Here is a 16,130-nt window from a genome sequence, read left to right on the forward strand (position 1 = left end):
AGATCTCTATCAAGCTGCTCTCTTCTGGATTCACTGCTGCATCTCTGTACAGACCTTTTATTTTTTTATTTTCATTTTTATTTTATTTTTATTTTATTGAATCACCATGTGGAAAATTACAATGCTTTCAGGCTTAAGTCTTAGTCATACAAAAACAACCATCCCTTCACCAGTGCCCATATCCCACCACCAAAAAAAAAACCCACAGTACCCCTCCCATCCCGCACCCCCCAACCCCGCCTTGTAACTGATAATTTTCACTTTACTTTCTATTTACTTTGGTTACATTCAGTATTTCAACACTAACCTCACCATTATTGTTCGGAGCACCCCACTAGAGTCAGACCTGTACAGACCTTTTAAAGTTTGCTTTTTTTCTCTTAAGCTTTTTTGGAAAGGGAATTTGCTTATGATTGCCAGTAAAATCTGTGATGGGATTTTTTTTTATGATGATGGCAATATGAGATACACTGATTAAAAGGGAACTAACTTAATTCATTAGAGAATTCATAGTTTTCAAAAGAAATGATTAATTATTAATGATTGTTTTTAAAAAACTGTTGGGGCCAAACAGTACTAGAGTTAAGGTGCTTGCTTGCCTTTTTTTTTTTTTTTCTTTTTTGGGTCACACCTGGCAATGCTCAGGGGTTACTCCTGGCTCTGCACTCAGGAATTACTCCTGGCTTGGCTCAGGGGACCATATGGGGTGCTGGGAATTGAACCTGGATCGTGCAAACGCCTTACGTACTATCGCTCCAGCCCCAAGGTGCTTGCCTTAAACACATCCTAGTTCTATCCCCAGTACTACCAGGAGGGATCATAGAGCCAGGAAGTAAGCCCTGAGCACGACTGTGTGTAGCCCAAGAACAAAAATTAAACACACTTCAGGCTGAAAAGATACCCCATACAAAGCATGCTTATGTACAGGAAGCCCTGGTTCAGCTCTGCCACTGCAATGGCGCCTTTGACACCACAGGGAGCCACCCCCTAACTCAGAGCCAGATGTAGTCCCCAAGCACTGCCAGTATGTCCAAAGAACAAAATTTAAACACTTCTTTGAATGACTGATTCAGAATGAGATCCAAGGGTTTAGTGATTGGAGCCAGTGTTACATATTAGGTGTCCCTTTTCTTCCTCATTTTAAATTTTTGATGGTTAAGCTTTTGGTTATTTGGGGAGTTGTTTTGGTGTTTTGATAGTGGGAAAGTTGGGCCGAACGTGGTGGTAGTGCTTAGGGCTATTCCCGGCCTTGCTCAGGAGTAATCACTGGTAGTATTTGATGCTGGGGATCAAAATGAAGTCTGCTGCATGCAAGGCAGTGCCTTGATGTGTTATCCTTCCATCCCCTTGATTTCCTTTTGATTTTTGAATATTTTCCTCCGTTTGGGGGACACAGCCAGCAGTGCTCAGTAGCTGCTTTCAACTGTGCTCAGGAGACTTTACCTATTAGTCTTCAGGCCTCCTGTATGCATTTAGCCCTTTCCGTATTTCTTATTGACTTTTGGTTTTCTTTTTAATCAAGTAGTAGTAATAATCAGAGTTTGTTTATATGTAGCAAAAATAAATCAGGTATAATATATAAAAAGAATGTGTCATTTTTTCCTAAAAACAGGAAGCACAGTCCTATGCAGATGACAACAGCTTATTATTCATGGAGACATCAGCTAAAACATCAATGAATGTAAATGAAATATTCATGGCAATAGGTAAGATAAATGGGCAAATCTAAGTTATACAGGAGTACACTTGTTTGGCTATCTTTAAAAAATGTGTTTTTGATCATTACACTGCTTTTCTAGACTGCTATCAAACATTATTTAGAGTTAGCTTATTCCTCTAGTTACGTGCAGGTGAGTTACAGGTCTGGACTTTGAATAGAGGAGGGTCCAGTATGACAGCAATAGTTGGAAATTACCACTCTGGACAAGAATTGAGTGTTAAAAGTAGGTAAAGGGATGTACATGATAACCTCTCAGCATGTTTTGCAAGCCATAATGCCCAAAATGAGAGAGAGAAGAGAGTTGGGGAGCAAGGGGTTTGGGAGAGAAACTTGGGACTCCGGTGTTGGGAAATTGCACTGGTGGAGGAATGGGTATTGGAACACTGTATGACCGAAACCCAATCATGAAAAGCTTTGTAATGGTCTGTTTCACAGTGATTCAGTTAAAAAAAGAAAAATAAAAGTCTGGACTTGGAGTTGATTAAGCAGACAGACTTTCTAGACATTTTATTGTGAAATTTGTATAGATTTGGTTTCTGTAAGAAAAATAAACCCAGCGGTGTCCATTATGTATTGGAGCTGGGGGTTGAACCCGGAACTTCACACATGCAAGCAGCATGCTCAAATGCTGAGCCATGCTCTGCAGCCCCTCAAGGATGGATCAGTGTGGTTTGGGGGCCACAGCCAGCAGTGCTCAGGTCTGACTCCTGGCTCAGTGCTTAGGGATTACTCCTGTGGGGCTCGAGGGACCCTGTATTGTGCCAAGGATCAAACCCAGTTGCTAGGCAAGTGTTTTATCCACCATAATATGGCTATTTCCCAAGATGAACTTTTTTTTTTTTTTTAAATCACCGTGAGATAGTTACAAGCTTTCATGTTTGGGTTACATGTACAATCACACAATGATCAACACTCATCCCTCCACCAAATAAGATGAACTTTTTTAGAAGGTGTCTTGGACTGGAGCGATAGCACAGCGGGTAGGGTATTTGACTTGCACAAGACTGACCCAGGTTTGATTCCTCCATCCCTCTCAGAGAGCCCGGCAAGCTACCGAGAGTATCCCGCCCACACTGCAGAGCCTGGCAAACTACCCGTGGCGTATTTGGTATGCCCAAAACAGTAACAACAAGTCTCAACGATGGAGACGTTACTGGTACCCACTCGAGCAAATCAATGAACTACCAGATGACAGTGCTATAGTGCTACAGTTTTACTGGGGTAATAACCATGCTAGAGCCCACCAGGGCTATCTGCCTGAGAGAGTGAGAGAGACCAGGAGTCCAGGGATTTAATCCAGATTTGTGCATGGACTAATCCAGAGCACTGCTAGGAACCATGTTGGTACTGGGAATGAAATCTAGGCCTCTGATATACAAATATGCAGTTCAACCCAATTGACCTATCTTTTTGGGCGCGCGCGCGCGTGTGTGTTTGTGTTCACTTTACCCACCTGTTTATTTTACATATACTTTTGAGTTTGGGGCCATCCTAGGTTATGCACAGGGCTTACTCTTGGCTCTGTGCTCAGGGCTCCTAGTTGGTTGGTGGTACTAGGGATAGAACTAGAGTTGGTGACATGCAAGGCAAACACCTTAATCAGTCCCTGCACTACTAACTCTTTTGGCCCCGAAATATTTTTGTGGTGATGGCTATCCTACAGATCTTGAATTACAGGTCGTGAAATGGTAATTGAATAAGGAAGTTTCCTCCATCCCTGGCACCCCTTATGGTCCCCTGAGCTTGCAAGGAGTAAACCCTGAGCACTGCTGGCCGTTACAGACACCATTCCATCCCTGACCCTCCCTCCCATTCTGCCCCCTAAAAAAAGGTCCACTTTGGCTCTGGTTACTACCTACAATGCCAAGTGTTTTCACCTCATAACATTTTATTATATGGGCATGTTTGATAGCCAGTGTGTTTATATTTCTGTCAGCAAATAAATGCTGTTAAGATGAAATCATAAAAATTAAACCAGTAAACTGGTTCAGAAGCTAAAGAAAACAGTAAAAGTGACAAGAGCCAGAGCTGAAGAGATAGTACAGCTGGTAAGGCACTTCCTTTGTGGACAGCTGACCAGGTGGTCTCCTGAGCATAGCCTGGAGTGATTTCTAAGCCCAGAGCCAGCCGGGAGTAACCCCTGAGTGTCAGTAGGTATGGTTCAAAAACCATACACAGGGGCCGGAGTGATAGCACAGCGGGTAGGGCGTTTGCCTTGCACGCGGCCGGCCCGGGTTCGATCCCCGGCATCCCATATGGTCCCCCAAGCACCGCCAGGAGTAATTCCTGAGTGCAGAGCCAGGAGTAACCCCTGAGCATCGCTGAATGTGACCCAAAAAGCAAAAAAAAAAAAAAAAAACAACCATACACAAAAGTGGCAAGAGCCCTTGAATGTCTTCCACAGGGGAGTTTTTAATGCTGTTCACTTTAGAATAAACTGTGTTTGTTGTGAGAGACTCAGTCTTGTAGTTTATCAGGAGGTGCTAATACAGTTGTAAAACAATGTGCAACAATATGCTCTTTTTATATTTGGGACAGATTATACTCAGAACCACAGAAGTTAGTAGGAAACAAGATAGTAGGACCCTCAAATCTGGCTGGGCTAAGAGCTTTTTTATGGTTTTAAAACTACCACATGGACCTCGTTTAATGTATGCTTTATTCATATGTGCTGTTGCAAAGTATTGTACTTGTGAAAGGTTTTCGTTATTTTTCTGAAAATCCTGTGAGAGGGCACATGCATGCCTCTCATGTGTGAGGCCCTGGTCTTACTTCCCTGAACCAATAAAAGAAAAGAGAAAAGTACATCTTTCTGGTACTACTTTGTGTTAAGTCACTCTATAAAAAATTAAATGTTTCCATGTTCCATGTTAATTTTGTATCTGCAAATGGGCCTCATCTTGCAACCAAGTAAACTGAGGACAGTGACCATGATTTGGTGTTATAGATGCTGAACAGAGGCTTGAATGAATGAAGATGAGGTTTTAGATTTTATTTGGGATAAGGAAAGTGGAAAAATATGAGTTGATAAAAGTAATTGTACCTTGTGGATTTTAACTGGGTTTATTTATATTTTTCCCCCTTAGCTAAAAAGTTGCCAAAGAATGAACCACAGAATCCAGGAGCAAATTCTGCCAGAGGAAGAGGAGTAGACCTTACCGAACCCACACAGCCAACCAGGAGTCAGTGTTGTAGTAACTAAGCCTCCAGTTTGAACCAGCTGGAATATTCGTCTGCTTCCTAAATATTAATAACAGAGGATTTGGAGCATCTAACCAGCCCAGTATGACTTCCAAAAAGAAGAGACTTTAGAGTCAACTTTCTAATACAGAATTATTTTAAGTGTTTTGAACTTAATTTTTAATAACATGCATGTGACTCTCTAACGTTTCAGCGGTAGAAAGGGGAAAATAAGAGCTTTGTGTATGCTTGTTTCCTTGGAAGGTTTAGGGGATCACTTCTGATCACCAGGCATATAGACAAATGAATATCCTGATCCACGGTAACCAGCCAGTTCTGTGAAGAAGTCTATGAAAAAGATTCGGAACTTACAAAATTTGGACTTACAAAGAAAGGTGTTCCTTTTTTTTGAGGGTGATCAAAGGTATTTATGCTTAGCTTCAGTATTCAGGCAACTGTAATTTCTCCTAGTAATAGTTACTTTAAAGTGTACATTCTATGTTTCAACAAATTAACCGCAAGAGAACTCCACACCTCCATGGCGGGGGGAATTAATACTAGTGGCATCTAAATTAATAACCAGCAGTTTAAATTTTTTGACTGCGGTTAAAAAACAAATGTAATCCCATCTTGTTTTAGTATGTATGCATCTTAATGGGTAGTGTTCCCTTCATTTGTGCGAGCTCTTCAACAAAAAACGCAACCACGTGTCTGATTTCTGTTTAATCACTGCGGCCATTACAGTAGGTGGTTTTGGTTTGGGGGAGGGAGAAGGGGCTTTTGATCCCTTTGGACATAATATAGGCAATGCACTAACAATTATGTACATTCAAACTTGATCATTTTAAGTTTAATTTTCAGCTGTACTGTAAATAGGGTACTGCATCATAGTCTCCATATATGTTTATTACTTTTCTGTAATATTTAAGAGTGGCTTAAAAGTATACAAAATGTACAGTTACTAAAACAGCTAATTTTTTCCTCCTCTTACCCAGATTTGAAAGAAGGAGGCTTCACTTGTACCTACAGAGCCTAGAACCATAACGAAAGGGTGTATCTGTAATTTGTAACATAAAGTATTGAGACATGTTAGTAAAGATCTTGCTGCCTTGTTTCCAAAGTTCTTTTTATTTTGTTCAGTTCAGTATATTGCACTAATTGTTTTAGATATTTTCATTATATGAAATCTACCTTGAGTCAGAGATGATTTAATCTATTTAAGTGTTGAACTGCTAGCGGAACTTGTACATTTATAATAATTCAGAATTAGTAAGGAAAACAGTTCACCAGTGTTTAGTTTTATACTGAGGTGCTCAGGTTGGAATAAAGTGGTATGAAAAAGCACATTGTTTTTTCTCTTTTTTTGGCATGGAATAATGAACATATATAAAGGGTTAAGAACCTGAAATCTATTCTATTTTCTTTACTACATTCTTTATAAGGATTTGCATGGCATTAATGTATTAGTCTGGCTCATGGAAGAATTGCCTTCATGGAATTATATATTTTACTTTGCATAATCATCCTTATTTTTCATAGATTAATTTGATACTCCAGTCCACTGAGAAGTATTACCATAATTGTAATGTTGTCTTTTGACCCAGCTGCTAAAGCTGCATTCACTAGTTCATGACTGAGATATTCAGCTGCACTTTTGTAGAAATTCTGAGGGCGTGATTCTTTCTGTTTTCCACTTGAATCTTCTGGTGTAGAATGTTGGTATGTTTTATTTTCAAAATCAGTCACTTCTGATAGAAGAGTGTCCTTATTTTCAGGGTTACTGATTATATTTTGAGCTAAATTTGAATCAGATAGAGTAACTCCAGGATTTATAGTTGATACTATCCTTTCAGAGTCAGATTTAAACTCACTCGGTATGTTGCTATTACTTTTTGATTTGTAAGGTTCACTGTTTGGGGAAAACAGAGATCCTTTGGCTTGGTTTGAAGAATAGGTTTTTTCATATGTTTGAAATATTGTTATTGCCAATGCAGTAACCTCCTTTTTATCTAGAACTTCCCAAAGTCCATTAGTAGCTAAAATAAGGAATTGACATAAGTCATCTATTGGGACAGAGATTGTTTGAGGTGCTGGAATAATGACATTTTTCAGTTTAGGATGTCCATGAAATCCAAGTCCCCGTGTTAATTTTTCTTGTCCTTCTATGAGTCCATATGGTTCATTTGAGCTAATTACAGCTCCCTTCTCAAGAACTCTTTTGCGTTCATGGATGTTTCGTGTAGTATGTTCTTTGGTTAGGCAAAAGCCTTTCCCATTTCTACATAAGACTGCTTCAACGTTACCTGAAAGATTATTTTTAAATTGAGTTCAGTGAGCAACTAATTGTAAATCATGTCAAGTTAACTATTCTTTGTTTTAATGTAAAAATGAAACAGGACACTTAAAATCTTGTATGTGTGTCAGAGAGAGAGAGTACAGCAGGTAAGGCATCTGATCAGATGCGACCTGGGTTTGATCCCTGTAGCACTGCATTTGGTTACCCGAGCCCATGAGAGGTGATTGTAGAGCAGCAGAACCAGGAGTAAGCCCTAAAAAAACACTAGGTGTGGCCTAAAATCAAATCAAAAAAGAATGTGTGTAAAATAATTGGTGAGCTCGATTAACTCAGATTTGAAGCAAGCCAGTTCATTCCTCCTTTTGAAATTTAGTATTTAAAACAGCAATATTAGTCTAACTTGAATGAAAAAAAAAATATTTGAAACACCTTCAAATACTTCCGTCAAGAATTACTTTTAGCGGGGCTGGAGTGATAGCACAGTGGGTAGAGTGTTTGCCTTGCATGTGGCCAACCCAGGTTCAATTCTCAGCATCCCACGTGGTCCCCTGAGCACCGCCAGGAGTAATTCTTGAGTGCAGAGCCAGGAATAACCCTTGTGCATCACTGAGTGTGACCCAAAAAGAAAAAAAAAATTACTATTAGGGACCGGAACAATAGTACAGCAGGGAGGGCATTTGCCTTGCACACTGACGATCCAGGTTTGCTCTCCGACATCCCATATGGTCCCCTGAGCACCACCAGGCATAATTCCTGAGTGCAGACCAGGAATAACCCCCTGAGCATCGCCAGGTGTGACCCAAAAAGGAGAGGGGAAAAACCCTATCTGTCCATCTTTCTATATATATACATATATATGTATCTGTCCATCTTTCTATACATATATATGTATGTATATATATAGAAAGATGGACAGGGTTTTTCTGTCACACACATGCACACACACACACCATAGAGCAAAGATTTTAAATATTTGAATAAATGGCTCTTAAAAACACTTTGGGAACTGGGAGACAGATAATACATGGGTTAAGTTGCATACAACTGACTGGTTCCATCCCCAGCACTATATGATCCGATGACCATAGCTGGGCATCACTGCTAAGAACAAACAGCTTTGGGTCAGAAAACTTGCTCAGTATTCTGAAACACAAGCTTTGCATGCAGGAGGCCTAGGTTCTTTCCCTGGCACAACATGTGTTTGTGTGTGTGTGTGTGTGTGTGTGTGTGTGTGTCCACATACTAGTGTCTCCACACAGCCCCAGCCCCACACCAATCAGCTGTGACCCCTGAGCATTACTGGGAGTGTCCCAAAGCCCCAAAATAGACCCTGTGAACCCCAGGGCAGCACTAGTCACAAATGCTATATGTTAGAAAACTGGTGAAAGGTAATACTTGAAAACATAGATTTGGATGTTTGCAAATTAGAATGCCACTTAATATCAGTATTTGGGTGATACACTTCTCAGTGTTCTTGAAAATATGCATAGTAGTTTCTCTGGAGAACCCATGTTGTAATTCCCCTCGTATTTCTCTAAAACTATTTTACTTCAAAATTAAGTAACTTTATCAAAAAACTTTACTTTGGGGGTCAGAGCGATAGTATGGCAGGTAGGGTGCTTGCCTTATAGGTAGCCAACCCAGATGCAATACTCGGCACCCCATATGGTACCCTGAGCTCTGCCAGAAGTAAAACCTAAACACAGAGCCAGGAGTAAACCCTGAGCATCACTGGGTGTGGCCCAAAAATAAAAATAATAGCGCTCCTGAATGAATTCATTCTTAAACCTGACCTGGGTGCATGAGGTTGTTGGAAAGTATATGTTGGGGTGGAGTGATAGAACGGCAAGTAGGACACTTGCTTTGCATGCTGCTGGGTAGAAGAAAGTATAACTTTTCTCAACTATGCATGTAGCCCAGAAGTAGAAGATAAGATTCAACCCATGGAAGAGTAGTAATGTGTGTAGAGAATTGATAGACTCCTTTAAACTGAGGTTTGGATATAGATTTGGGGGGGAGGAGTTTGCACCTGGCGATGCTCAGGGATTTACTCCTGGCTCTGCACTCAGGAATTACTCCTGTCAGTGCTCAGGGGACCATATGGGACGCCAGGGATCGAAACTGGGTCAGCCGCATGCAAGGCAAATGCCCTACCCGCTGTACTATTGCTCCGGCCCCACAAATGAGATTTTAAGAGGAACGTGCTGAACTTTCTGGCTCATAGGGCCATGACACCTATTTTGTATTCTGAAGCCCCAGAGTTTGATCCCTAGCCCCGCAGGACCCATTGAGTACCCAGGGTTTGAGCCCAACTCGGCCTCTGAAAAGGCTCCCAGAAAGAGAAATAGCACTAGGGATTAGAGTTCCTGGTATCTTCGTGATTGAGCAGCTGGTAGGATGAAAAGGTCCAGCCAGTGGCACCGAGGAAAGAGGAGGAAGGATAAAAGATTGCCATACAACCAGGAAGCGGCAGCATTCCACGGGTACTCAGCGCCAGTGTACTTCAAAAGGAAAATGCTGTATGGGATAATTGTCTGGACCTCAGGGGAGTCTGCACTGTTTTCATTAAAGTTCACAATCGGTGGCAAGTTGGTTGCCGTAGGCATGCACACAGCTGTTTCTAGGCAGCTTCCTTGTGAAGCCCTTGAACGTGACCTTGAGTCTCTGAAACATGTTTTCTGTAGTTCACTGTGGATTGCCTCCCCCCCCACCCCACCCCTGCCCCCAGGCCATTGTTATGCCCTCTTTTCTGTGATATACAAGATTAGGTCAACTGTTTCTATAGAGAATTACAGTGTGATTCACATAATAGATTTCTTGGTAACCACAATAAAAAGATTAAAAAACCACTTTGTTCATGTGCCTAGAGAACTAAAGGAGGGCTCAGGCGGTAGTGCGCAGTGTTGGTGCATGTTCTTTGCAGAAGGAGGCTAGGTTAAATCCCGGCACCGCATGTTTCAAAGTGCACCCGTCCCCAGGGTTCCTCCATCCCACACAAATACTCACCAAGAGATGTCCTGTGCATCATCAGGTGTGGTCCAAAAACAACCCCTCCCCCCAATTTAAAAAAAAAAGAACTTTGCTTAAGACAGAATTGACACCACTTGGCCAAGGAGCACAAGAGAAATCAGAGTGCAAATATATTTATCGAAATAGCTAGTAATAAAGAACTTCCCATTTTCTTGAAAAAGGGAAATGCGGGAGGTGGTTTTTGTTTTGTTATTATTTCACTCATATTGACACCAAGGCTTTGCCGTTATCAACAATTAGTCAAAAAGCCCAGCCACTTACAGTAAATCACATTAAAACCTGCCGGTGATTGTTGTAGCTGAGTCAACTTGAGGCCAATATATGAAATGAATAAAATTCAGAGCGTCTACAGGGGGAGACCAGATAGTACAGTCAGTTTGGCATATGCCTTGCATGCAGCCCACCCAGGTTCCATCCTCGGCATGCCATATGGTCCCCCAGCCCGCCAGGAGTGATCCCTGAATGCAGAGCCAGAACTAACCCTGAAAGTGACCGGGGTCTATTAAATATTGCTAATGATTTCAAAGCCCCAAGCTTGCCTCTGGCTTGCTTCTATGTTCCCAGCACAAGAGGGTTCCAGTTTCTATCTTATCAAGGGCATTGCTTTCCAAAACAACCCCTAGCATCCCTGCTTATGTTGTGCCCCAGGAAGGGAATTTTAGATTTTTGATCCCATTATTTAATATATGTGCATCCTTGAAAAATTTACAGTAATTTTTTTCAGAGGTGTGTGGGGGGCAGGAGGGATTTTGTCCACCATCAGCTGTGCTCAGGGTTTCCTCCTGGCTGTATGCTCAGGGGTCATTGTTGGCTATGCTCAGGAATCACTCCTTGCAAGTTTTGGAAACTATGTGGTGCCGAGGAACAAACCAGGGCCAGCTACATGCAAGACAAGTGCTTAAACCTCTGTGCTTCTATCCAGACCCCAATTATTTTCGTTTTGTTTTCTTGTTGCTTTTGGGCCACACCGAACTGGCCCCAGGACTTATTCCTAGCACTGCATACACACTTGGCCTGTTCGGGGGACTATATGGAATGCTAGTGATCAAACATGGGTCGGCTTCATGCAAGACAAACTAGTATAGTCATCCAGCTATACTATTGCTCTTGTCCCTGAACAATTATTTGTGTCTGTAACTTGCATTTCCTTTTGGGTGGAGGGAATCACATCCAGTAGTGCTCAGGAGCTACTCCTGCCTCTGTGCTCTTTGTGATTGGAGGAGTTAGGAGATACTCAAGGTTCAAACTTAGGCCTCTACAGCATCCACAGTGCTCCAGATGATCTCTCCAGCCCTGTACTCTGCATTAAAACTAGTTATGGTTAGTTACTTAAGTTTTCTAGGTCAAAAAATTCTCAAAGCACAAGCGTTCCTGCCAGGAGTGAAATATGTTAAGATAGAATTTGGCACCTTTCAATGTACATACCAGTGTTTGCAACATGTAGCACTCCAGAAATTACTTGAGGCATCTTCCCAGAAGCAAAGTTCTCTGCCATCATGTGTTCATCGTCATTTCCTCTCAAATTCATGGTAACACTGGGGTGTTTAATATTTCCTTCTAGTACACAGGCAAGAGCTGAACAGCCACTCCACCGGAACTTGGATTCTTCTTTCCTTCCAAGACGTAAAAGCCTATCCATCCTCAAAAATGCTTTTGCAAAGGCACTGTGTATCTTCGTGTACCCACACCTCTTTTCTGTCCTTTCCTTTGTCGAGAAGAGTTCTTCTATGCACGTGTATTCTTTTTTAAACACCGTGCAAAAGGAATTGATCACCTCTTGTTCTTGGAGGGTCATTTGGTAAGAAGGATCAAATTGGGCAAGTTGATGAAGAAGTAAAATGTGGAGTTCCATTGCTGTCAAATCTGCTGCTGTTGCACCGTGATGTCCATCAAACAAACCCAAAAAACACACATCTGGCTTATGGCCAAATTCATTCACTATGGTGAATCTGTCATTCATGCTAGCTTTCCATATAGTATTCCTGTCATTACAAACGGCCACTCCTTTAACCAGTAGATGGCACACATTTTTTAATTGCACAGCACTCCTCTGAATATAATCAGTAATCATGCAATTGCTTCTTAATTGTTTCTCCCAAAGTAGCTCAAAAGCATTATTGATGTTCTTGAGGTTTTTTTCATTGAGTTTCTCAACTGCTAGTAGTTTAGTAATTAAATCCTGTCTATGATCAGCAACCACCGAGGGTTCTAGGTTATTTCTGTCTGTCCATTCAAAACCCAGTGTATACAGAGCTACATGTTGCTTCTGATGTAGAAAAAAATTAGGTAGAATAATTTCATTTTTGCATTTGGAACAGGGAACTGTGATCTCTTGATCAGCCATGTCATGCTGGTCCTCAGTGTTTCTAAGTGATTTCTTCTCTTTCAGAATGCTTACTTCCCTTTGGCAATATAGAGTTTCATCGTCTGATTCAAATTACTGTCTTGAGTTCTTAAACCATTGCCTTGCATTCTAAAGCACTCTGAAAATAAGACAAAAGTTATTTACATGCCAGGAATGGTGCAGTGAACCTCTTTTCAAGCAGTTCTTTATCTGGTAATTGGCTTTGGTGCCTCATAAATTGCACATGGAAAAGAATATTCTGATGCATCAGTCTATGATTCTGCGTAGAGTTAATTCTAAAGTATTATACTGTGTTTAAGTATTACATGTGTAGTAAGTATTTAATATATTAAAGATTATCTTATATGTGCCTGATTAAAATCAGGGGAAAACTCCATAAAGTCTTATAGACATTTAAGAACAAATAGTCAGGAATTAGTACTTTAAAAAAATATTTATTTATTTATTTATTTATTGCTCTTTTTGGGTCACACCTGTCAATTCACAGGGGTTACTCCTGGCTCTGCACTCAGGAATTACTCCTGGCAGTGCTCAGGGGACCATATGGGATGCTGGGAATTGAACCCGGGTTGGCCGCGTGCAAGGCAAATGCCCTACCTGCTGTGCTATTGCTTCAACCCCAGGAATTAGTTCATTTTTATCCAGATTATGAGAGGTATATGCTTGGGGCCTAGGAATTTGATTTCAAATCTGAATAGAGTTTTTTTCTCACACCTGCTATACTTTCACTCTGGTCCCATGAACATAGATTTTTTGTACTCAGGTTTGTCTTACTTAAAACACGTGGGTCCCAAGTAAATGAACAGAGGGTTGGAGCAGTAGTATAGCAGGTAGGGTAATTGCCTTGTACACAGCCTACCCGGGTTTGATTCCTGGCATCCCATATGGTCCCCCAAGCACCACTAAGAGGAATTCCTGAGTGCAGAGCCAGAAGTGACCCCTGAGCATTGCTGAGTGTGGCCACCCCCCCCCCAAAAAAAGCACCGCCAAAAGTAATTCCCAAGTAAGTGAATAGAAGATACCCAAGCCAACCAGCATAATGACCAACATTTTTTAGAACCACAATAGATCAGACTCATATAGGCTGAGGGAAGGAAAGAAAAGATGTGGAATTGAATGATATCTCTGTACAGTTGGAACCCTTTGGGGGGTGTAAGGGGTTTGAGTCACCCAGTGGTTCTCAGGGACTACCCCAAGGTCTCTGGCCTGAGAATTGGTTCCAGTCATATTCAGGGACCATGTGGTAGTACTAGGGATTGAACCTGGGCCTCCCACGTGCAATGCCAGTGCTCATCCATTGACCCATCTCTCCAGACCTGAAATCCTTTCTGGGGGACGGGGGCGGGAGGGCATTGATACTCAGGTCTGACTTGCCTCGCAGTAAGGGAACACTCCTGGCAGGACTTGGAGGACCATTTAGGGTCCCAGGGATTGAGCCCAGCTTGGCCACAAGCAAGACAAACACCCTACCCACTGTACTAGTGCTCCGGCCACAACAGGAACCCTTTCTTAATCTCCTTTTTTATCAGCTCAGCTGAATCTAGAATAGTACTCTACAAATGACACCATCTTTTTCATTTATTTTATATACTAATCCTAGGGCTTAGGACCTTTGCAAGGGGCTCATAAAAATGTTAGAAAAATCTGAAATAAAATGATTTTGTTAACAAAGTTTTGTAAACTGAATAAAATTTCTGGGTTTAGATATTTATGAAATGTGCACTGTTGAAGATCGGTCCAATTGAACTAACTCAAATATAAATCACATTTAATATGAGTACATTTAATGTGTTAGAGGTAATAAGAGGTAGGGACTTGACAACTGTAAACCAGAGTCAGAGAGATATCTCAAATGGACTGGAGCGTCTATTCTGTATGTAGGAGGCCCAGGTTCAACCCTGAGTTGGCCCTAAACACAGCCAGGTGTGGCCCCCTACCCCTTCAAAAAAACAAACTTACCAGATATAACTATAGTTATATTAAGAATGGGCTGGAGCGATAGCACAGCAGTTGGGCATTTGCCTTTCACGCGGCCGACCCGAGTTTGATTCCTCCACCCCTCTTGGAGAGCCTGGCAAGCTACCCGTGCATATTGGATATGCCAAAAACAGTAACAATAAGTCTCTCAATGAAACACATTACTGGTGCCCGCTCGAACAAATCAATGAGCAACGGGATGACAGTGATTTTAGAATGCTGGTGATTTTTGCAAAGAAATGAGCTCATTTAATAATAATGATAAAATGATAACAGTACTTGGGGGCTGGAGCGACAGCACAGCGGGGAGGGTGTTGGCCTTGCATGCAGCCGACCCAGGTTCGATCCCCAGCACCCCATATGGTCCCCTGAGCACCGCCAGGAGTAATTCCTGAGTGCAGAGCCAGGAGTAACCCCTGTGCATCGCCGGGTGTGACCCAAAAAACAGCAAAAAAAAATGATAACAGTACTTTGTTTTAGCATAAAAGTATGCATGATTATTTTGAAATATAGAATACAAAATAGAAATGAAAGAATAGTCTTTCTTGTCCCCCACCCGATTCTTCTCAAAACCTAGTACCAGTAGTAATTAGCATGTTAATCTCTACCCAAAAATATACTTACCTATTTATAATATTTATATATGTACACGTATAAATGTATGTCATACATTATATATATGCATATATATACATATAGATATACATATAGATCACTGTCACTGTATCACTGTTATCCTGTTGCTCATCGATTTGCTCAAGCGGGCACCAGTAATGTCTTCATTGTAAGACTTGTTGTTACTGTTTTTTTTTGGCATATTGAATACGCCATGCGTAGCTTGCCAGGCTCTGCCATGTGGGCAAGATACTCTCCGTAGCCTGCCAGGCTCTCCGAGAGGGATGGAGGAATCAAACCCGGGTCAGCCACGTGCAAGGCAAACACCCTACCTACTGTGCTATCGCTCCAGCCCACATAGATAGATAAATGTATATATATATATGTGTGTGTGTGTGTGTGTGTGTGTGTGTGTATACATATATGTGTGTGTATATATACACACATATATATACATATGGGAGACCCGTGACTGATATGTATATATATACATATATATGTGTGTGTATATATATATATATATATATATATATATATATACATGCGAGACCCGTGACTGAAAACTCCAAAACTGCTCAGATTGGGACTGGACCTCCTCCACCCAGATCCCCAGTTTTGAGTACCTTGGCAGTCACAGCTTGGCAGTCACACCTACAAACTGCCCCTCCCCCCATGTAACCTCATTAATGGCCAAGATCCAGAGACTATAAAACAAAGCTCCTGGAAGAGAGTGATGCAGAATCTCACACAGCAGAGCCTGGCAAGCTACCCATGATGTATTCATGTGCCAAAAACAGTGACAATAATAGGCCTCATTTCCCTGAACCTGAATGCGACAGGGACTAATAGAGACGTTACTGTTGCCCGCTTGAGCACATTAATGAACAATGGGACAACAGTGATCAGTGATGCAGTGATACAGTAATATATATATATATATATATATA

The 16,130-nt window shown here is 41.5% G+C and overlaps 2 protein-coding genes across 2 annotated transcripts in view; one reads left to right on the forward strand and one right to left on the reverse strand.

Moving 5' to 3' along the window:
* RAB5A (RAB5A, member RAS oncogene family) overlaps nucleotides 1–6,244 on the forward strand; it is a 33,277-nt gene extending 27,033 nt beyond the window's left edge. Inside the window, exons 5-6 of the mRNA XM_004603821.2 lie at nucleotides 1,613–1,706; nucleotides 4,807–6,244. Of these exons, the coding sequence (XP_004603878.1) occupies nucleotides 1,613–1,706; nucleotides 4,807–4,922 (210 nt within the window). The 3' untranslated portion in view covers nucleotides 4,923–6,244. The remainder of the gene's footprint in view (nucleotides 1–1,612; nucleotides 1,707–4,806) is intronic.
* Nucleotides 6,245–6,369: 125 nt separating this feature from the next.
* Nucleotides 6,370–16,130, reverse strand: part of PP2D1 (protein phosphatase 2C like domain containing 1) — a 48,867-nt gene continuing 39,106 nt past the window's right edge. Inside the window, exons 2-3 of the mRNA XM_055135064.1 lie at nucleotides 11,652–12,628; nucleotides 6,370–7,203 (exon numbers count right to left, since the gene is read on the reverse strand). Coding sequence (XP_054991039.1) covers nucleotides 6,434–7,203; nucleotides 11,652–12,628 — 1,747 coding nt within the window. The 3' untranslated portion in view covers nucleotides 6,370–6,433. The remainder of the gene's footprint in view (nucleotides 7,204–11,651; nucleotides 12,629–16,130) is intronic.

Source organism: Sorex araneus, chromosome 4 (genome assembly GCF_027595985.1).
Source record: "Sorex araneus isolate mSorAra2 chromosome 4, mSorAra2.pri, whole genome shotgun sequence".
Lineage (NCBI taxonomy): Eukaryota > Metazoa > Chordata > Mammalia > Eulipotyphla > Soricidae > Sorex > Sorex araneus.